Genomic DNA, 22,725 nt, shown 5'->3' with positions numbered 1-22,725 from the left:
TTAAAAAAGATGAACTCCAGAGTCAAGAAATCCTACATTCCCTATGCTGTTATTATAGCTGGAAAACTTACCTTCACGAAAAGCTCAATTTCAGGGTCTGCTTGAGTTCTGGGCCTCAGGCTTGCCATCTTTCTCTCTTACTGTCAGTTGTCAGCCCTTTGCCTCCTGTACAGTGCACAATACTCGTGGACTCTTTCAGTTTTATCCAAAGGCTCAAGTAATGTTGGTGCTTTAAAAGGAGAGTCCAGCTTGTAGTTGACTGAGTCAGAGCTGGGCCAGCCTCTCTTCTCAAGAGGTGGGGCCCAGAGAATTCTAAAGGCTTGAGCGCAGCTCTTGGATTCCTTTTCCTTCCACTTGACTTAACATTTGAACCAAGGAGGAGCTGAAGGGGTATGTGTAAATTGGCTGGCTAGAAGGGTGGGGGTGATGCCAGAGAGGCTTCAGTGCTGTGAGTCACCATCACAGAAACACATACACACACAGACACACACATGCAGTGCTGGCTTCTATATATCAAGCAGACCAGATGTTCTCTAGAATCTCCCTTAGAGTCCTGGGCTCCATGCCCAGAAAAGGGCCTCTTATTGCTGTTCCTGTAACCTGACAGCAGCAAAAAGCTCTTCCAGGAAAAGGGCCAGAAATGACTTGAGTTTTATCATTGAAAAGGATGTTTATCCAATGATCCTGTGTAACCATTGCCGTCAAGTTGATTCCAACTTGTAGAGACCCCATGGGACAGAGTAGAACTGCCCCATAGGGTTTCCAAGGCTGTAAGTCTTTACGGAAGCAGACTGCCACATCTATCTCCTGTGGAGCAGCTGGTGGGTTTGAACTGCTGACCTTTTAGTTAGCAGTCGAGTTCTTAATCATTGGGCCACCAGGTCTCCCAGATCCTGTCTAAAGGGGGATAAAAGTGTGTATTTTATCAAATGTCCCCACCCTCGATTCTATTGCTCACACAAGCCAGATTTCCCTTTTGGGTTATAAATTTCACTTCTCTTCTATAACCAGGAAGTATTCGCTGGGGTCGAGTCTGGAGACTTCTTTCGAGTGCCTCACCTAGTTCTTTATTTCTAGGAATCAGGGACTGGAACCCATCACTTCTTTGTTTTGGCATCTGCATCAGGAACCACAAGTGGCTCTAGATCTCTGGCAGCTGTGTTTTCTGCCTGTTAAGACTGAGGAGGGAGGCCTGGATTAATAAACATCTTTGCTGGTAAAAAGAAGGTCCGGTGGTGCAATGGTTAAAGCACCCCGCTGCTAACCAAAAGGTCGGAGGCTTGAACCCACCAGCTGCTCGTAGGGAGAAAGGCGTGGCAGTCTGCTTCCATAAAGATTTACAGCCTTGGAAACCCCATGTGGTCACTATGAGTCAGAATCGATTCGACCGCAGTGGGTTTTTTGGGTTTTGCTGGTAGGAGTCTCACCCTGGTTGGAGACAGACTGAACAAATTGGGTACCACCATGACCCTCTTTCTACAGCAACACCAAACATTGCCCTCGTTTATGTGGACTTAACATGCACCTGCCATTGTCCCATGCAAAGATTTACAGGATAAGAGCCTCTTGGCAAAACACGGCCTGTGCCACACCTGCTTGTTCCACACAAGGAGTGGCTGCCATGAAGGTGGGTGTTCTGAGTGTGGGACCTGATAATTTCCCAAGTGGTCTTAAAAGTGAGAGGGGAATTGTGGTAGAAGTCGGCTGTGCCTGACCTTGATGGTGAGTTTAAGATTGGCTGTCTATCAGGGTCTGGTGAATGCTTTGTTTGGCCATATTTTTACTCCATTCACTCATTTGCTCACGCCAAAGACAATCAGTGAATGCCTGCTCTGTACCAGGGTGCTGGTCCACTCACTGACATTGGCAGCATGGCAGGACAAGCAAGTGGGAGGACAACAGGAATTCAACTTTAAGCACGCCAAGTCTGAGCCATCCTCCTATCCACTCCCAATAGCCAGTCAGTACAAAGTCCTGTCATTTTTACATCTTGAATATTCTAAAAGTCCATTCACTCCACTTTGCCCGCGCTGCTACTCCAAATTTCAGTCCAGCAACATTTCTTTTTTTTTTTTTTAATTAAAACTTGAATTTTTTTTTTTTTTAAGACCAAATTGCTGCTTGGTCCTTAGCCCTCATGGGAAAACCACCATCCCTACCATTACCACAGCAACAACAACAACAAACAACAGCCTAATAAGCTCTGTATGGGCTCAAATAAATGGTCAAAGTAAATAGATGACCTCCTGACCCCCTTCCTTTCCTCCCCCCCTTCCTTTCTTTCTGTCCCCAGAGTGCTTCTAAAAAAAAGTTCAGCAAAGTATAATCTACATACCATAAAGTTCGCTCTTTTTAATTCATTCAGATAAATGTCTTTAACATACCATCGGTGCAATAAATGCAATTTTCAGTGAATTTATCAGGTGGTGTGACCATCACTACAATCCAGCTTTAGACATTTCCATCATCTCAGTGACATCTCCTTTGCCCTCATGCAGTCAATCCCCATTACCACTCCCAGCATCAGGCAACCACTAACCTACTTTCTGTCTCTCTGAATTTGCCTATTCTAGATATTTCTTATGAGTGGAATCTATAATACTTGTCTTTTTGTGTCTGGCTTCTTTCACTTAGCATGATGTTTTCAGGGTTCATCCGTGTCATAACATGTATCAAAACTGTATTCCTTTCTATGACTGAATAATGAATAATATGTATATACCATGTTTTGTTTATCTGTTCATCTTTGATGAGCATTTCGGTCATCTCCACTTTGGGAATATTATGAATGTGTGTTTTCAGTTCTCTTGGGTATACAACTAAGAGTGGAATTGCTGGGTCATGGTGGCATAGAGATTAAGAGCTTGGCTGCTAACCAAAAGGTCAGCAGTTTGAATCCATCAGGCTCTCTTTGGAAACCCTATGGGGCAGTTCTACTCTGTCCTATAGGGTCACTATGAGTAAATATGTGTATTCAGATCCTTTGCCTGTTTTTTAAATTGAGTTATTTTGTTTTTTTACTACATTGCTGAGTTGTAAGAGTTCTTTATATATTTTGGATTGTTGTTGCTGTTAGTTGCTGCCGAGTCAGTTCCAATACTAGACCCTTATTAGATATATGATTTGCAAATATTTTTTCCCCATCTCTGGCTTTTCTTTTTATTTTCCTAATGCTATATTTTGAAGGGCAACGGTTTTGAATTTTAATAAATCTGATTTATCTTTTTTTTTCTTTTATAGATTGTGCTCTTTGGTGTTGTATCTAAGAACTCTTTGCCTAACCTAACCCAAGGTCATGAAGATTTTATCCTATGTTTTCTTTTTAAAGTTTTGCCCCTTGTATTTAAGTCTGTGATCCTTTGTGAGTTCATTTTTGTACATGGTATGAGATAAGGGTCTAAATTAATCTTTTTGCATGTGGATATTCAATTGGCCTACCAGCATTTGCTGAAAAGACTATCCTTTCCCCATTGCTGATACCATACTTGATAACTGCTTTATAGTAAGTTTTGAAATGAAGAAGTGAAAGTCCTCCCACTTTTTTCTTTGTGTCTAAAATTCTCTTGGCTATCCTGGTTTCTTTGCATTTCCAGATAAATTTTAGAGTTAGCTTATAAATTTCTGCAAAAATGCTTGCTATAATTCGGTAAGGAAATTTTAAATCTATACATTCTTTTGGGGTATATTGTTAACAGTAATGACTTAACAATAATGGAGTGGATATTTATTTATTGAGATGTATTTTTGAAATCTTTTCTCAGCAATATTTTGTAGTTTTTACAGTACAAGTCTTGCATTTCTTTTTTTTGTGTGTGTGTGTGTTTTTTATTAACTTTTATTGAGCTTCAAGTGAACGTTTACAAATCAAGTCTGTCACATATAAGTTAATATACATCTTACTCCTTACTCCCACTTGCTCTCCCCCTAATGAGTCAGCCCTTCCAGTCTCTCCTTTCGTGAAAACTTTGGCAGCCTCCAACTCTCTCTATCCTCCCATCCCCCCTCCAGACGGGAGATGCCAACACGGTCTCAAGTGTCCACCTGATATAATTAGCTCACTCTTCATCAGCATCTCTCTCCCACCCACTGTCCAGTCCCTTTCATGTCTGATGAATTGTCTTCGGGGATGGTTCCCGTCCTGTGCCAACAGAAGGTTTGGGGACCATGACCGCCGGGATTCCTCTAGTCACATCCAGACCATTAAGTCTGGTCTTTTTATGAGAATTTGGGCTCTGCATCCCCCTGATCTCCTGCTCCCTCAGGGGTTCTCTGTTGTGCTCCCTGTCAGGGCAGTCGTCCATTGTGGCCGGGCACCAACTAGTTTTTCTGGTCTCAGGATGATGTAGGTCTCTGGTTCATGTGGCCCTTTCTGCCTCTTGGGCTCTTAGTTATCGTGTGACCTTGGTGTTCTTCATTCTCCTTTGCTCCAGATGGGTTGAGACCAACTGATGCATCTTACATAGCCGCTTGTTAGCATTTAAGACCCCAGACGGTATGCAGAATGTTTTCATGATAGAATTATTTTGCCAATTGACTTAGAAGTCCCCTTAAACCATGGTCCCCAAACCCCTGCCCTTGCTCCGCTGACTTTTGAAGCATTCAGTTTATCCCGGAAACTTCTTTGCTTTTGGGCCAGTCCAGTTGAGCTGACCTTCCAAGTATTGAGTATTGTCCTTCCCTTCACCTAAAGCAGTTCTTATCTACTAATTAATCAGTAAAAAACCCTCTCCCACCCTCCCTCCCCCCCGTAACCACAAAAGTATGTGTTCTTCTCAGTTTATACTATGTCTCTAGATCTTATAATAGTGGTCTTACACAATATTTGTCCTTTTGCCTCTGACTGATTTCGCTCAGCATAATGCCTTCCAGGTTCCTCCATGTTATGAAATGTTTCACAGATTCGTCACTGTTCTTTATCGATGCGTAGTATTCCATTGTGTGAATATACCACAATTTATTTAACCATTCATCCGTTGATGGACACCTTGGTTGCTTCCAGCTTTTTGCTATTGTAAACAGAGCTGCAATAAACATGGGTGTGCATATATCTGTTTGTGTGAAGGCTCTTATTTCTCTAGGGTATGTTCCGAGGAGTGGGATTTCTGGGTTGTATGGTAGTTCTATTTCTAACTGTCTAAGATAACGCCAGATGGATTTCCGAAGTGGTTGTACCATTTTACAATCCCACCAGCAGTGTATGAGAGTTCCAGTCTCTCCGCAGCCTCTCCAACATTTATTATTTTGTGTTTTTTGAATTAATGCCAGTCTAGTTGGTGTCAGATGGAATCTCATCGTAGTTTTAATTTGCATTTCTCTAATGGCTAAAGATCGAGAGCATTTTCTCATGTATCTGTTGGCTGCCTGAATATCTTCCTTAGTGAAATGTGTGTTCATATCCTTTGCCCACTTCTTGATTGGGTTGTTTGTCTTTTTGTGGTTGAGTTTTGACAGAGTCATGTAGATTTTAGAGATCAGGCACTGGTCTGAGATGTCATAGCTGAAAATTCTTTCCCAGTCTGTAGGTGGTCTTTTTACTCTTTTGGTGAAGTCTTTAGATGAGCATAGGTGTTTGATTTTTAGGAGCTCCCAGTTATCTGGTTTCTCTTGGTCATTTTTGGTAATGTTTTGTGTTCTGTTTATGCCTTCTATTAGGGCTCCTAAAGTTGTCCCTATTTTTTCTTCCATGATCTTTATCGTCTTAGTCTTTATGTTTAGGTCTTTGATCTACTTGGAGTTAGTTTTTGTGCATGGTGTGAGGTATGGGTCCTGTTTCATTTTTTTGCAGATGGATATCCAGTTATGCCAGCACCATTTGTTAAAAAGACTATCTTTTCCCCAATTAACTGACAGTGGGCCTTTGTCAAATATCAGCTGCTCATACGTGGATGGATTTATATCTGGATTCTCAATTCTGTTCCATTGGTCTCTGTGCCTGCTGTTGTACCAGTACCAGGCTGTTTTGACTACTCTGGCTGTATAATAGCTTCTGAAATCAGGTAGAGTGAGGCCTCCCACTTTCTTCTTCTTTTTCAGTAATGCTTTGCTTATCCGAGGCTTCTTTCCCTTCCATATGAAGTTGGTGATTTGTTTCTCCATCACATTAAAAAATGACATTGGAATTTGGATTGGAAGTGCATTGTATGTATAGATGGCTTTTGGTAGAATAGACATTTTTACTATGTTAAGTCTTCCTATCCATGACCAAGGTATGTTTTTCCACTTAAGTATGTCCTTTTTAATTTCTTGTAGTAGAGCTTTGTAGTTTTCTTTGTATAGGTCTTTTACATCCTTGGCAAGATTTATTCCTAAGTATCTTATCTTCTTGGGGGCTACTGTGAAAGGTATTGATTTGGTTATTTCCTCTTCAATGTTCTTTTTGTTGATGTAGAGCAATCCAAGTGATTTTTGTATGTTTATCTTATAACCTGAGACTCTGCCAAACTCTTCTATTAGTTTCAGTAGTTTTCTGGAGGATTCCTTAGGGTTTTCTGTGTATATAATCATGTCATCTGCAAATAGAGATAATTTTACTTCCTCCTTGCCAATCTGGATGCCCTTTATTTCTTTGTCTAGCCTAATTGGTCTGGCTAGGACTTCCAGCACAATGTTGAATAAGAGCGGTGATAAAGGGCATCCTTGTCTGGTTCCCGTTCTCAAGGGAAATGCTTTCAGGCTCTCTCCATTTAGAGTGATGTTGGCTGTTGGCTTTGCATAGATGCCCTTTATTACGTTGAGGAATTTTCCTTCAATTCCTATTTTGGTAAGAGTTTTTATCATAAATGGGTGTTGGACTTTGTCAAATGCCTTTTCTGCATCAATTGATAAGATCATGTGGTTTTTGTCTTTTGTTTTATTTATATGGTGGGTTACATTAATGGGTTTTCTAATATTAAACCTGCCTTGCATACCTGGTATAAATCCCACTTGGTCGTGGTGAATTATTTTTTTGATATGTTGTTGAATTCTATTGGCTAGAATTTTGTTGAGGATTTTTGCATCTATGTTCATGAGGGATATAGGTCTGTAATTTTCTTTTTTTGTGATGTCTTTACCTGGTTTTGGTATCAGGGAGATGGTGGCTTCATAGAATGAGTTGGGTAGTATTCCGTCATTTCTATGCTTTGAAATACCTTTAGTAGTAGTGGTGTTATCTCTTCTCTGAAAGTTTGGTAGAACTCTGCAGTATAGCCATCCGGGCCAGGGCTTTTTTTTTGTTGGGAGTTTTTTGATTACCGTTTCAATCTCTTTTTTTGTTATGGGTCTATTTAGTTGTTCTACTTCTGATTGTGTTAGTATAGGTAGGTAGTGTTTTTCCAGGAATTCATCCATTTCTTCTAGGTTTGCAAATTTGTTAGAGTACAATTTTTCATAATAATCTGATATGATTCTTTTAATTTCAGTTGGGTCTGTTGTGATGTGGCCCTTCTCGTTTCTTATTCGGGTTATTCGTTTCCTTTCCCGTATTTCTTTAGTCAGTCTAGCCAATGGTTTATCAATTTTGTTAATTTTTTCAAAGAACCAGCTTTTGGCTTTGTTAATTCTTTCAATTGTTTTTCTGTTCTCTAATTCATTTAGTTCAGCTCTAATTTTTATTATTTGTTTTTTTCTGGTGCCTGATGGATTCTTTTGTTGCTCCCTTTCTATTTGTTCAAGTTGTAGGGACAATTCTCTGATTTTGGCTCTTTCTTCTTTTTGTATGTGTGCATTTATCGATATAAATTGGCCTCTGACCACTGCTTTTGCTGTGTCCCAGAGGTTTTGATAGGAAGTATTTTCATTCTCGTTGCATTCTATGAATTTCCTTATTCCCTCCTTGGTATCTTCTATAACCCAGTCTTTTTTCATCAGGGTATTGTTCATTTTCCAAGTATTTGATTTCTTTTCCCTAGTTTTTCTGTTATTGATTTCTACTTTTATTGCCTGTGGTCTGAGAAGATGCTTTGTAATATTTCGATGTTTTGGATTCTGCAAAGGTTTGTTTTATGACCTAATATGTGGTGTAGTCTAGAGAATGTTCCATGTGCACTAGAAAAAAAAGTATACTTTGCAGCCGTTGGGTGGAGAGTTCTGTATAAGTCAATGAGGTCAAGTTGGTTGATTGTTGTAATTAGGTCTTCCGTGTCTCTGTTGAGCTTCTTACTGGATGTCCTGTCCTTCTCCGAAAGTGGTGTGTTGAAGTCTCCTACTATAATTGTGGAGGTGTCTATCTCAGTTTTCAGTTCTGTTAAAATTTGATTTATGTATCTTGCAGCCCTGTCATTGGGTGCATAAATATTTAATATGGTTATGTCTTCCTGATCAATTGTCCCTTTTATCATTATGTAGTGTCCTTCTTTATCCTTTGTGGTGGATTTAAGTTTAAAGTCCACTTTGTTAGAAATTAATATTGCTACTCCTTTTTTGCTTATTGTTTGCTTGATATATTTTTTTCCATCCTTTGAGTTTTAGTTTGTTTGTGTCTCTAAGTGTAAGGTGTGTCTCTTGTAGGCAGCATATAGACGGATCGTGTTTCTTTATCCAGTCCGAGACTCTCTGTCTCTTTATTGGTGCATTTAGTCCATTTACATTCAGCGTAATTATAGATAAATAAGTGTTTAGTGTTGTCATTTTGATGCCTTTTTATGTGTGTTGTTGACAATTTCATTTTTCCACATACTTTTTTGTGCTGAGACGTTTTTCTTTGTAAATTGTGAGATCCTCATTTTCATAGTATTTGATTTTATGTTTGTTGAGTCGTTACATTTTTCTTGGCTTTTATTTTGGCTTCTGGAGTTGTTATACCTCTTTGTGGTTACCTTAATATTTACCCCTATTTTTCTAAGTAAAAACCTAACTTGTATTGTCCTATATCGCCTTGTATCCCTCTCCATATGGCAGTTCTATGCCACCTGTATTTAGTCCCTCTTTTTGATTCTTGTGATCTTTTACACATTGACTTCAATGATTCCCTGTTTTGAGCATTTTTTTAAATTAATCTTAATTTGTTATTGTGATTTCCCTATTTGAATTGATATCAGGATGTTCTGTTCTGTGACCTTGCGTTGTGCTGGTATCTGATATTATTGGTTTTCTGACCAAACAATATCCTTTAGTATTTCTTGTAGCTTTGGTTTGGTTTTGCAAATTCTCTAAGCTTGTGTTTATCTGTAAATATCTTAATTTTGCCTTCATATTTCAGACAGAGTTTTGCTGGATATATGTTCCTTGGCTGGCAGTTTTTCTCCTTTACTGCTCTGTATATGTCATCCCATTGCCTTCTTGCCTGCATGGTTTCTGCTGAGTAGTCTGAACTTATTCTTATTGATTCTCCCTTAAAGGAGACCTTTCTTTTCTCCCTGGCTGCTTTTAAAATTTTCTCTTTATCTTTGGTTTTGGCAAGTTTGATGATAATATGTCTTGGTGTTTTTCTTTTTGGATCAATCTTAAATGGGGTTCGATGAGCATCTTGGATAGATATCCTTTCATCTTTCATGATGTCAGGGAAGTTTTCTGTCTGCAGATCTTCAGCTATTTTCTCTGTGTTTTCTGTCCTCCCTCCCTGTTCTGGGACTCCAATCACACGCAAGTTATCCTTCTTGATAGAGTCCCACATGATTCTTAGGGTTTCTTCATTTTTTTTTAATTCTTTTATCTGATTTATTTTCAGCTATGTTGGTGTTAATTCCCTGGTCCTCCAGATTTCCCAGTCTGCATTCTAATTGCTTGAGTCTGCTCCTCTGAGTTCCTATTGCGTTGTCTAATTCTGTAATTTTATTGTTAATCTTTTGGATTTCTACATGCTCTCTATGGATTCTTGCAACTTATTAGTTTTTCCACTATGTTCTTGAATAATCTTTTTGAGTTCTTCAACAGTTTTATCAGTGTGTTCCTTGGCTTTTTCTGCAGTTTGCCTTATTTCATTTCTGAGGTCATCCCTGATGTCTTGAAGCATTCTGTAAATTAGTTTTTTTATATTCTGTATCTGATAATTCCAGGATTGTATATTCATTTGGGAAAGATTTTGATTCTTTTGTTTGGGGGGTTGTAAAAGCAGTCATGGTTTGCTTCTTTATATGGTTTGATATCGACTGCTGTCTCCAAGCCATCACTAAGATATAGTAGTGATTTATTCTATATTTGCTCACTGAGTCTTATCTTGTTTTGTTTTCTTTCAATATACGTGGATGGGCTACTAGATTGTGCTGAGTTGATTTTTGTAGCCCTTGACTTACTTATGACCTATTACCAGCTGGTTTGGGCTGTTGCCAGATATATATGCCTGAGTCCATTCACTATTCTTGAGTAGAATCTGATTTTGGGTCATCAAGTGTGTGCTGCACCCTAACACCTATCCACCTTGAGAAGTATTGGTGATAGTTGTGTGCACCAGATTCTATTAGCAGCTGGGGTTCACACTCCAGGGGGGGAAGATGCTGACAGGCTTCCCCCAAGTGTCAGTGAGGTAGGTGTGTCTCTATTCCTAAAGCATCTTGGTGGGAGGGCTCTGCAGCTGTACCTTAGGCCCCCAATGCAAGTACCTCTACTGATTGGTAGATGTCACCCTCCTTAGACCCCTAAGGCAAGAGGCTAGGTGGTCTGGGGGGATCTTCAGCCCTCAGTTCCCTGTTGTGGGTCAGTTAGGGCTCTGTTGAATAAGCAGAGTTATCAGACCTGGGAAACTTTTTTTTTCCAGTAAATCCGCTAAAAAAAAATGCAGTCAGATCCCTATCAGAACTGCCTTTGCCTTATAACAGCCACCTTGTTCCCTGTAAGGATGAAAGCCCGAGATTTGGATCATATATGCTTGGCTGTAGCTGGTTCTGTGTTTTTAGTCCAATTAGGGAAGGATTTTTGGTCCCTGGGTTTTTTGTGGTTGCTTCTCTCAGGCCGGGAGAATGGGTTAGGAAAAGACCAAAAAAAAAAAAAAAAAAAAGGGAAAAGGAAAGCCACGGAGCCGGAGCTGTTCTTCCTCTGGCTGAGGAAATTCCAATGTTAATGAAGCCGCCTGGGAAGGGGAGGGGAGGGTTCAGAAAAACAGGAGAGAGTAGCACCCCGGAATATAGCCAAAGTTGCTTATCTTGCTTGGGATGACTATTTTATCTAAGATTCCCAAGGGGCGTGTCGCCTATGTGTGCTGGCTGTGTGGAGATTGCCCCCGAGGGTCTGGCCCGCTGAAGCCGCAGTCAGATCCTCTGCTGCCAGTCCAAAGCCCAGCGTCAAGGTTCCCCTGCTGGGACGCTGCACTCCCGGCTCCAGAATCAGTCGCTGCCTCCCAGGGACTTCTCGTCCCGCCAGCCGCGTCGCCGCGCCGCCCCTGCGGACAGGCTGGGCCCCCTCCCAGGGTTAGTTCAGGGGAGTAGGGCTGCACCCCGTGTTTGTGCCATGACTGGATGCCATGTTCAGCTCCCCTGTGCCCAGTCCAAAGCCCAGCGCCAAGGTTCCCCTGCTGGGACGCTGCACTCCTGGCTCCAAAACCAGTCGCTGCCTCCCGGGGACTTCTCCCACCAGCCACGTCACCATGCCGCCCGCGCGGACCAGCTGGGCCCCGTCCTGAGGTCAGTTCAGGGGGGTAGGGCTGCGCCCCGTGTTTGCGCCATTACAAGATGTTGTGTTCAGCTCCCCTGCGCCCAGTCCTAAGCCCGGCGCCAAGGTTACCTGACTGGGACGCTGGCTCCAGGCTCAGAAAACAGTCGCTGCTTCCCCGTAGTTGTTCGTTTTCCGTCTCTGTCACTCAGGTCAACTCTTTAAATCTGTGTTTGTTGTTCAGGGTTCGTAGATTGTCATGTATGTGATTGATTCACTTGTTTTTCTGAGTCTTTGTTGCAAGAGGGATCCGAGGTAGCGTCTACCTAGTCAGCCATCTTGGCCCCCCCCTCACATTTTACAGATATTTTTATATTATTGATTTTTAATTTAATTATGCTATGGCTTGAAAATGTACTTTGTATAATTTCTATTCTTTTAAATTTGATAATCTTTCTTTTATGGCCCAGAATATGGCCTATCTGGGTGCATGTTCCATGTGCACTTGATACATATTCTGCTGTTGTTGGATGGAGCATCCTGAAAATGTCAGTTAGATCAAGTTGTTTGATTTTTTTTTTATATCGTTACCAGCCCTGGTGACACAGTGGTTAAGAGCTTGGCTGCTAATGAAAAGATTGGCAGTTTCAGTGCACCAGCTGCTCCTTGGAAGCCCTATTGGGCAGTTCTACTCCGTCCTATGGGGTTGCTGTAAGTCAGAATTGGTACATCCGTACTGATTCCCTTCCTTCTTGTTCTACCAATTACTGAGAGAAGGGTGTTGAAGCCTTCACCTAGAACTATAAAAAAAAAAAAAAAAAGATTTGCCTATTTCTCCTTTTGTTTTTATCAGTTTTTGCATTACATATTTTGAAGCTCTGTTGCTAGGTGACTACTTGTTTAGGATTTTTATGTCTTCTTATAAAATAGACTCCTTTATGACTAAGTAATGCCCAGTTTTATCCCTGATAATCTTCCTTGTTCTGAAGTCTACTTTGTCTGAAATTAACATAGGTTCTCCAGGTTTATTTTGGTTAGTGTTTGCATGACTTTCTCCATGTCTTTACTTTTAGTCTATCTAAGTCTTTATATTTAAAGTGGATTTGTTGTAGACACCATATACTTGGGTCTTTTTATGCAATTTAACAATCTCTTTTTATTGGTGTGTTTAGATTATTCGCATTAAATATTATTATTAACATAGTTGGATTAAAACCTACCATCTTGCTAGCTGTTTTCTATTCACCGCATGTCTTCTGTGTTATTTTCCCTCTTTCTCTGCCTTCTCTGGTTTTACTCTGGGCAATTTTTATGGTGCTATTTTATCTCCTCTACTGACTTATTATTTATACCTTTTAAACAATTTTAGTGGTTGCCTTAGTGTTTGCAGTATGAACTTTTAACCAATCTGAATTCAGCTTCAAGTAATGTTATATTGCTTCTTGTTTACTGTAAGGACTGCCTAACATTATATACCCAGTTCTTCTCTCCAATCCCTTGTGCCATTATTGTCATACCTTTCAATTTTACGTGTGTTATAAACATCCCATACATTTTTACCATTAATGCTTTAAACAGTTATCTTTTTGTGATGGATTGAATTGTTTCCCCCCAAAATATGCACCAATTTGGCTGGGCCATGATTCCCAATATTGTGTGGTTGTCCTCCATTTTGTGATGTAATTTCATGTTGAGAGGATTAGGGTGGGATTGTAACACCACCCTCACTCCGATCACCTCCCTGATCCAAGGTAAAGTGAGTTTCCCTGGGGTGTGGCCTACACCACCTTTTATCTCTCAAGAGGTAAAAGGAAAGGGAAGCAAGCTGAGAGTTAGGGGACCTCATATCACCAAGAAATAACCACCAGGAGCAGAGTGTGTCTTTTGGACCTGTGCCTGAGGCACTCCTCAGTGGAAGATTGAGGAGAAGGATCTTCCTCCAGAGCCAACAAAGAGAGAGAGCCTTCCCCTGGAGCTGACACCCTGAATTTAGACTTTTGGCCTACTTTACTGTGAGAGAATAAATTTCTCTTTGTTAAAGCCATCCACTTGTGGTATTTCTATTATAGCAGTACTAGATGACTATGACTTTTAAAGCCATTAAAAATGAGAAAAAAAATTGTATTTCACATTAATTTATTCTACATCTGAAGTTCTTCATTTCTTTGTGTAGATCCAAGTTTCTAACACCTATCATATTCCTTCTACTTAAGCACTTCCTTTAACATATCTTGTAAGGTAAGTGTGCTGGCAATTAATTCTTTCAGTTTTTGTTTGTTTGCTTGAAAAGTCTTTATTTTTCCTTTACTTTTAAAGGGTATTTGCACTTGGTATAGAATTGTGGGTCGACTCCTTTCTTTCAACACTTTAAAGATGTGACTCCATTGTTTTTTGTTTGCATGGTTTGTGACGTGAAATCTGCTGTAATTCTTGTCCTTATTTCTCTGTAGGTAGTGTCCTTCCCTCCCCGCCCCCCACAAGTTGGACCCTTAAATATATTCTTTTTGTCTTTGGTTTTGAGCAATTTGAATATTATATGCCTAGGTGTGGCTGTTCCATCACCTGTCAGTTTGTCATACTAGGGTGGCTTGCATGTTACTATGATGCTGGAAGTTATACCACCAGTATTTCAAATACCAGCAGGATTACGTATGGTGAACAGGCTAGAAAAATTTTGCTGAAGATAACTAAAAAATGAGTATAGCCATATATCAACAGGGGACTTCCAGAAGTTCAAAAGAAGACGTGGAACAAGGGATATCACTGCTGTTGTCAGATGGAACTTAGCCAAAAGCAGAGAATATCAGAAATATGTTTACCTGCTGTCTTAGTCATGCAGTACTGCTATAACAGAAATACCATAAGTGGGTGGCTTTAACAAAGAGAAATTTATTCTCTCACTGTCTAGTAGGCTACAAATCCAAATTCAGGGTGTCAGCTCCAGGAGAAGGCTTTCTCTCTCTGTCAGCTCTGGAGGAAGGTCCTTGTCATCAGTCTTCTTTTGGTCTGGGAGCATCTCAGTACAGGAACCTCAGGTCCAAAAAATGCACTCTCTTCCTGGTGCTGCTTTCTTGGTGGTATGAGGTTCCCAAGTCTCTCTGTTTGCTTCTCTCTTTTATATCTCAAAAGAGATTAGCTTAAGACACTATCTAATCTTGTAGATCTCATCAATATAACTGCTGCTAATCCATCTTAATACATCACAGTGATAGGATTTACAACATATAGGAAAATCACATCAGAAGATAAAATGGTAAACAATCATACAAGGGAATCATGACCTAGCCAAGTTGACAGATATTTTGGGGGGGGACACAATTCAATCCACGACACCTGTGTTTTATTGACTATGGGAAGGTATTCGACTGTGTGGATCATAAAAATTATGGATAATGTTACAAAGAATGGGAGTTCCAAAACATTTAATTGTGTTCATGTGGAACCTGTACATGGATCAAGAGGCAGTCTTTCAGACATAACAAGGAGATACTGTGTGATTCAAAAGTAGCAAGGTGTATATGGGTTTTTGTGTGAGAGACTGACTTGATTTGTAAACTTTCACTTAAAGCACAATAAAAATTATTTTTTGAAAAAGTTGAAAAGGCGTGTGACAGGTTTGTATCCTCTCACCTCACTTTTTAAGTCTATGTGCAGAACAAATAATTTGAGAAGCTAGAGTATATGAAGAAGAACATGGCATCAGGATTGGAGGAAGACTCATTAACAATCTATGATATGCAGATGACACAACCTTGCTTGCTGAAAATGAAGTAGACTTGAAGCACTTACTGATGAAGGTCAAAGACTACAGCCTTCAGTGGAGATTATACCTGTGCATGAAGGAAAGGTGAAAATCTTTACAACTGGACCAATAAACAACATCATGATAAATGGCGAAGAAATTGAAGTTGTCAAGAATTTCATTTTACTTGAGTCCACAATCAATGTCCACAGAAGCAGCAGTCAAGAAATCAAATGATGTATTGCATTGGGCAAATCTGCTGCAAAAGAGCTCTTTCAAGTGTTGAAAAGCGAAGATGTAACTTAGAGGATTAAGATGTGCCTGACCTGAGCCATATTATTTTCAAATGCCTCAAATGCACGTGAAAACTAGACAATGAATAAGGAAGACTGAAGGAGTATTGATGCATTTGAACTGTGGTGTTTGCGAAGAAAATTGAATTTTTTATTTTATGCATTTTTCATTTGATTCTTTCTTTATCTCTGTTGAAATTACCTATCTGGTCTTGCATGTTGTCTACTTTTTTCATTAGTTCATCTGTGGACTGCCAGAAGAAGGAACAAATACGTCTTGGAGGAAGTACAGCCAGAATGTTCCTTAGAAGCAAGGATGGAGAAACTTCATCTCACTTACTTTGGACATGTTATAAGGAGAGGCCAATCCCTAACAAAGGACATCATGCTTGGTAAAGTAGACGGTTAGCAAAAAAGAGGAAGACAATGAGATGGATTGACACAGTGGCTACAACAATGGGCTCAAACATAGCAACGACTGTGAGGATAGCACAGGACTGGGCAATGTTTTGTTCTGTTATACCTGAGGTCACTGTGAGTAGGAGATGACTCGATGGCACCAAACAACAATATCCAGAAGAATGAACAAGTCAGTCTTAGAAGAAATATAACCAGAATGCTCCTTTGAAGTGAGGACGATGAGACTTCGTCTTGCTTACTTTGGAAACATCATCAAGAAAGAGCAATTGCTAGAAAAGGGCATCACATTTGGCAAAGAAGTTCAACAAAAACCAGTGAAACCATCAGTGAGATGGATTGACACGATAGCTGCAACAATGGACTCAAACATCCCAATGATTCTGAAGATGGCACAGGACCAGGGAACCTTTCATTCTGTTATACATAAAGTTGCAATACATCAGAGCCAACTTGACAGCAACTGTATGATTTGGTGTCTGTCACTACTTGTGGAAAATTCTCAGACATTATTTCTTCAAATATTTCTTCTGCCCCTCTGTCACTTTCTTCTCCTTCAGGGATTTTAATTATGCATGTATTACAGTGTTATATATTGTCCCACAACCCTTGGATGCCGTGTAGTGTTTTTCCCAGTCTTTTTTTCTCTTTGTATTTTATTTCTGGTAATTCTCACTGACCTATCTTTAGCCCCACTGACTCTTTCCTCAGCTGTGTCAAGTACACTGATGAGCCAACTGAAGGCATTCTTTATTATTATTATTTACTTATTTTGTGCATTTTTCATTTGATTCTTTTCGTATCTCTGTTGAAATTACCTATCTGGTCTTGCATGGTGTCTGCTTTTTCCACTGTTGTTGTTGTTAATTGTCATTGAGTCGGTTCAGACTCATAGCGGCCATATGTACAACAGAATGAAACACTGCCTTGTTCTGCACTGCCCTCACAATGGTTGTTATGTTTGAGCCCATTGTTGCAGCCACGATGTCAATCCATCTCATTGAGGGTCTCCCCCTTTTTCACTGACCCTCTATTTTACCAAGCATTATGTCCTTCTCCAGGGACTGGTCCCTCCTGATAACATGTTCAAAGTGTGTGAGACGAAGTCCCACTGTCCTTGCTTCTAATGAACATTCTGGCTGTACTTCTTCCAAGACAGATTTGTTCGTTCTTCTGGAAGTTCATGGTATATTCAATATTCTTTGCCAACACCGTAATTCAAAGGAGTCGATTCTTCTTTTGTCTTCCTTATTCATTGTTCAGCTTTCACATGCATACAAGGCAATTGAAAACACCATGGCTTGGGTCAGGTGCACCTTAGCCCTTAAAGTTACATCTTTGCTTTTCAACACTTTAAACAGATCTTTTGCACAGATTTGCCCAATGCAATGCGAGGTTTGATTTCTTGACTCCTGCTTCCATGGGTGTGGATTGTGGATCCAAGTAAAATGAAATCCTTGACAACCTCAATCTTTTCTCCCTTTATCATGATGTTGCTTATAGGTCCAGTTGTGAGGATTTTTGTTTTCTTTATGTTGAGGTTTAATCCATACTGAAGGCTGTGGTCTTTGATCTTCATCAATAAGTGCTTCAAGTCCTCTTTACTTTCAGCAAGCAAGGTTGTGTCATGTGCATATCACAGGTTGTTAATGAGTCTTTCCCCAATTGTGATGCCTCATTCTTCCTCATATAGTCCAGGTTCTCGGATTATTTGCTCAGCATACAGATTGAATAAGTTGTGAAAGGATACAACACTGACACACACCTTTCTTGACTTAAAACAACCCAGTATCACCATGTTCTGTTCAAACAGCTGCCTCTTAGTCTAAGTATAGGTTTCTCATGAGAACAATTAAGTGTTCTGAAATTCTCATTGTTCACAATGTTATGCATAATTTGTTATGATCCACACAGTTGAATGCCTTTGCATAGTCAATAAAACACAGGTAAATAGCTTTCTGGTATTCTGTGCTTTCAGCCCTAATCCATCTGATGTCCTCTTCTAAATCTGACTTGAATTTCTGGCAGTTCCCTGTTTATGTGCTGCTGCAAATGCTTTCGAATGATCTTCAGCAAAATTTTGCTTATGTGTGACATTAACGATATTGTTCGATAATTTCTGTATTCAGTGGGGTCACCTTGCTTGGGAATAGGGATAAATATAGATCTCTTCCAGTCAGTTGGCCAGGTAGCTGTTTTCCAAATTTCTTGGCATAGACAAGTAGGCACTTCCAGCACTGCATCCATTTGTTGAAACATCTCAATTGGTATTCTGTGAATTCTGGAGCCTTGTTTTTCGCCAATGCCTTCAGTGTAGCTTGTACCTCTTCATTCAGTACCATCGGTCCTTGATCATTTGCTACCTACTGAAATGGTTGAACACTGACCAATTCTTTTTGGTACAGTGACCTTGTGTATTCCCTTCATCTTCTTTTGTTGCTTCCTGTGATTAATGTATTAATCATAGTTATTAAAATTTTCCATCTGATAGTTCCAACATCTATCTCAAGTGTGAATAAGGCTCTGGAGATTAGATTGCCTTTTCATACTTTTTTTTCTTGATTTTTTTGGCATTTCTTGTAATTTTGGTTGAAAGCCAGACATGTCGTATAGGAAAATAGATACTTGGGTCTTTATCTTTGGAGAAACATTCATGTTTCCCTCTACAAGAATTGAGTTGTGTTTAAAATTTGTTACTGCTCTTGTTGCCAGAATTGAAGCTTGTTGTTACTGAGGGCACCAGAAACTTCATATTCCTATAGTGATGCCTTGTTTTTATCTTCTTGCTTGGCTTTGGGTCTTTTGTTTGTGCTGCTCCGCAGAAAGAGTCTGTCTCTTGCAGTTCTCCCATCCATAAACCACTGTTGTTTTTACTTAATGATTGTTATAATGGCGGTGTGGTGTGGTGGAGGGAGGCATTCTGTAAGGTTTCGATTAAGCATCATTCTTTTGCGGGCACTGTGGCACTGGGGATTAAGGCCTTCACAAGTGTTTTTTGCTCTTCTTCCAGGAGTAAAACATTCCTGCTTCCTTTTTCCCAGCTGCAGTGAGTATCCACCAGTGTGCCTGGGCTGCATCTTGAGGCCCTCATCTCTGCAGATTAGGGTTTTATTACTTAGGGAAGATAGAGAAAATGGTTCTGGATGGAGTTTCAGTGGCGAGCTCCAGCTATAATGAGATTCCACTAGTGCACTGAGGGCACAGATTTTGATGATTTTCCCTCTGCAGATTAAGCCATTTGTTACAAAGGAATATAGGAGATGGAACTGGGTGGATTTCGGCAAGGACTACTCTTTCCCTCCCCAGCCAACACCATGGGGTGAATTTTCTCTGGATTCTATCCAATCTTCCCTGTGAGAGTTTGGTGTGATTCCTAGAAGAAAAGCCTTAAAGAGGATAGGGATCTCTTAAAATAAATGTGAGAATGTCTACATTAGTTTTGCAAATATTTTTCAAACATCCAAAAAAATTCTAAAAAGTATTTTTCCCTTTTCCTAATTTTACTTCATTCAAAGATGGAAGTTTGATGATAGAAGGAAATTAACTTATGCGGCATTTTTTTCCTTCTTAATGAATTCTTGCAAAATACCAAATAATTGTTGGCATCCAAACAATTTTTCACGATATATCCATTTCACTGCTCCCAAAGTACTCGGGCATATTGGAGATCCACTCACAGAGCCAGCTGGTGATTTAGCTTAATTCTCTAGTCATAAGGCAGTGTCTGTGTTCCCATCTCCCTAGACCTGCAGCTCATTGGAGCCAAAGACCCTGGCAGAGTTTGGTAATTCTTTTTTTTTTTTTGTCAGACTTACATTCAGGGGCTGGTGGGTTTGCAGAGAGATCCTTCTTACTCCTTGGCTTTAAGTAGTGAGCCTGACTTTTGCCTTCCATCTTGCTCAGTATACTTTTTGACATTATAGCCTTATGGGAGCTGAAGTTCTGGCTATTGTTGTTTGCTTCCAGTCCAGGAACACTGCCACTTCACCATAGAGCCATTTATCCTTTTAATGTGTGTGTTGGGCAGGGCGGGGGTGGGGTCCTGGTCATGTCTTTTTGTTTTTACCTTTTTATATTTTGCCCATCACGCTATGTATTTGGAGAAACAGGCTTTCCATAGTATGAACTCTTTGTACCTTCTTGAATGGGAATCTTTCCAATACGGATTTTACCCTACCCTTTTTCCCTAAATAAATTGTGTTGATAAGATATGGCTGCATACTTTCTTGATGATTCAGGCTTATCATTATGACGGTCAGTTTATGTACTAGTATATGTCTTAGTTTGATTAATGGATGAGTAGTAATTTACTTAGCAGACCCAAGAAGGCCACAAACTAGGACTCCTAAGCCATTCATGGGAAAAACCAAAAAACAACCTGATTTACTTCCTCCTCCCCCTAAGAATCTTAAAGACTGCAATAGATAACTCTGGAAGTAGACGTGAAGGTGGTGGGCACCAAAATAATGAGGGTTGTTTAAAAATTGTTTAAGAAATAGATTCATCCCCAAATCCCTTCCTGTGGTTGATGCCACAGAGGGGCTGGCCCTTCTTTGCCCTGACAGAAGTCTGGAGTTTTATTCTCTGGAGAGGGCAAAGCAGGGAGCCTCTGAACTGGTAGTTTCCAGACCCAGTCAAGAACTAGGGTCCCATATTGAAAACAGGAGAGTTAGTGGAGGCATGCATGCTGAAAGCTGTGAACCTCCAGTCTTCTTCTCTGACTCTTCCCCTAAAATCTGGCATCCAGGCCTCTACCCTCCAATCTAGAGACTGGAAGTGTCTTCTGTGGGCTGTCTGAACAACCTAAGAGAATAAAAGAAAAGTGAAAAAGATACTGACAATGAAGGTTCCCCAATAAAGGACCCAACTGAATTACTCTGCAATGAGGTTCATAGTCTAATAATAAATATGAGGTGCAGAAGAAGGTGGGGGAGGAGGAGGATGAGGAAAAGGAAAAGGAGAAAGAAGAGAAGGGCATTCATCTAGTTGAGGGTATTTATTTTTGGAATGGGAGGGGAGACTTGAGCATATCTGTTACTGCAGAGAAAGGGGTCAGACAGTGAAGAGGGAGAGCTTAGAGATTCTGGAGAGAGGAGATACTTGATGGAGTGATGCACCTGAGGAGGCAGGATGAGAGGAAATTCAGAGCACAAGTGGAAGTGACAGCTTGAGGCCACTGGAATACGATGGGAAGAAGTGAGATTTGGGTGAAAAATCTATTCAATCCACTATTATTATGCTGGGTGGTGCTCATTCATCCATCCACTTATTCACCCAACATTTGTTTTCTGAGCAACAACTGTTCCAGGCCCTGCACTGGGTGCTGGAGATATACAGATGAATCAGACACAGTCCCAATCCTCAAGGAGCTCAGAATCTTGGGGGAAAGGCAGGAACCATGACATAAGGTGGTAAGTGGGTGCTGTGGGAACACTACAGAGTAAAGAGAATTAAAACCAAAAACCAAACCTGTGCTGTGGAGTCGATTCTGACTCATAGCAACCCTACAGGACAAAGCAGAACTGCCCCATAAGGTTTCCAAGGAGAGGCTTGGGGATTTGAACAGCCGACCTTTTGATTAGCAGCCATAGCTCTTAACCATTGAGCCACCAGGGCTCCAAGGAGAATTAATCAGATATGAAAATGCCTATAGAACAAGGAACATGCCACATATAAGGCACAGACTGCTCCGTGGGTTCAAGGGAAAAGAGACCTCAACAAGTGAGGCCAATCACCAAAGGCTTCATGAAATAGGTGGTCCTTGAGTTGAAACTAAGAGGATACTTACGGTTTGTTTCAACTTGCAGAGAGGCAGGGGTGGGCAGGGGAAACCAATAGGTGGAAACAGATACAAAGACTCAGAAGTAGAAAATTGCAAGAGGATGCATTCAGGGAAGAGGGAGTGGCCCTGCCTAAGCAGAAAGTATGATGAGGCAAGTAGTGTGAGGTAGAGTTGGAAAGCAGGAATAGACTGAGATGCAAAAATGTCATTGAAGCAACTCACAAAATGCAACCCAATTGAATTATGAAACATGAAAACACCTTTTAACAAACCTTTAAAGTGGCAGTGTACACATGTAAAGACTTATTATTGAGGAAACACATTTCCTAGAAACACATTATCAACTGAATAACCAGGGAAACAAATTTACTGAAATATTCTGCTATGAGAATCTAATGAGTTTGCAAAACTAGTTGTTAGGTAACATGGTGAATGAATCAACTCTTGTTAATTTGGAATGTCTACACATCAAATTTACATACAATAAAAATAGATTCATATTTATCGTGGTAGCCTATCAATGAGCATAAAACAGCAATTATTCTTTTGAATTACACCTCAATATAAAGAAAACAAAAATCCTCACAACTGGACCAATAAGCAACATCATGAGAAATGGACAAAAAATTGAATTTGTCAAAGATTTCATTTTACTTGGCTCTACAATCAATACCTATGGAAGCGGCAGTCAAGAGATCAAAAGATGTGTTGCATTGAGCAAATCTGCTGCAGAAGACCTCTTTAAAGCGTTAAAAAGCAAAGATGTCACCTTGAAGAATAAGGTGCGCCTGACCTAAGCCATGGTGTTTTCAATTGTTTCATACGCATGTGAAAGCTGGACAATGAATAAACTCACTGCCGTCAAGTCGATTCCGACTCATAGTGACCCTACAGGACAGAGTAGAACTGCCTGATAGAGTTTCCAAGGAGCGCCTGGTGGATTCGAACTGCTGACTTCTTGGTTAGCAGCCGTAGCACTTAACCACTAT

General features: G+C 40.3%; 1 protein-coding gene and 1 long non-coding RNA gene across 2 annotated transcripts in view; one reads left to right on the top strand and one right to left on the bottom strand.

The window, feature by feature from the left end:
• The window catches only part of CLIC2 (chloride intracellular channel 2), a 43,318-nt gene extending 42,862 nt beyond the window's left edge, over positions 1-456 (bottom strand). Inside the window, exon 1 of the mRNA XM_049873171.1 lies at positions 72-456. Within this exon, the coding sequence (XP_049729128.1) occupies positions 72-128 (57 nt within the window). The 5' untranslated portion in view covers positions 129-456. The remainder of the gene's footprint in view (positions 1-71) is intronic.
• LOC126069617 (uncharacterized) overlaps positions 1-3,283 on the top strand; it is a 30,739-nt gene extending 27,456 nt beyond the window's left edge. Inside the window, exon 3 of the long non-coding RNA XR_007515983.1 lies at positions 3,241-3,283. This is a non-coding gene — a long non-coding RNA (uncharacterized LOC126069617). The remainder of the gene's footprint in view (positions 1-3,240) is intronic.
• Positions 3,284-22,725: the final 19,442 nt, after the last annotated feature.

Source organism: Elephas maximus, chromosome X (genome assembly GCF_024166365.1).
Source record: "Elephas maximus indicus isolate mEleMax1 chromosome X, mEleMax1 primary haplotype, whole genome shotgun sequence".
NCBI lineage: Eukaryota > Metazoa > Chordata > Mammalia > Proboscidea > Elephantidae > Elephas > Elephas maximus.
The sequence above is the reverse complement of the archived record's forward strand: the minus strand, read 5'-3'. Positions and strand labels throughout refer to the sequence as shown.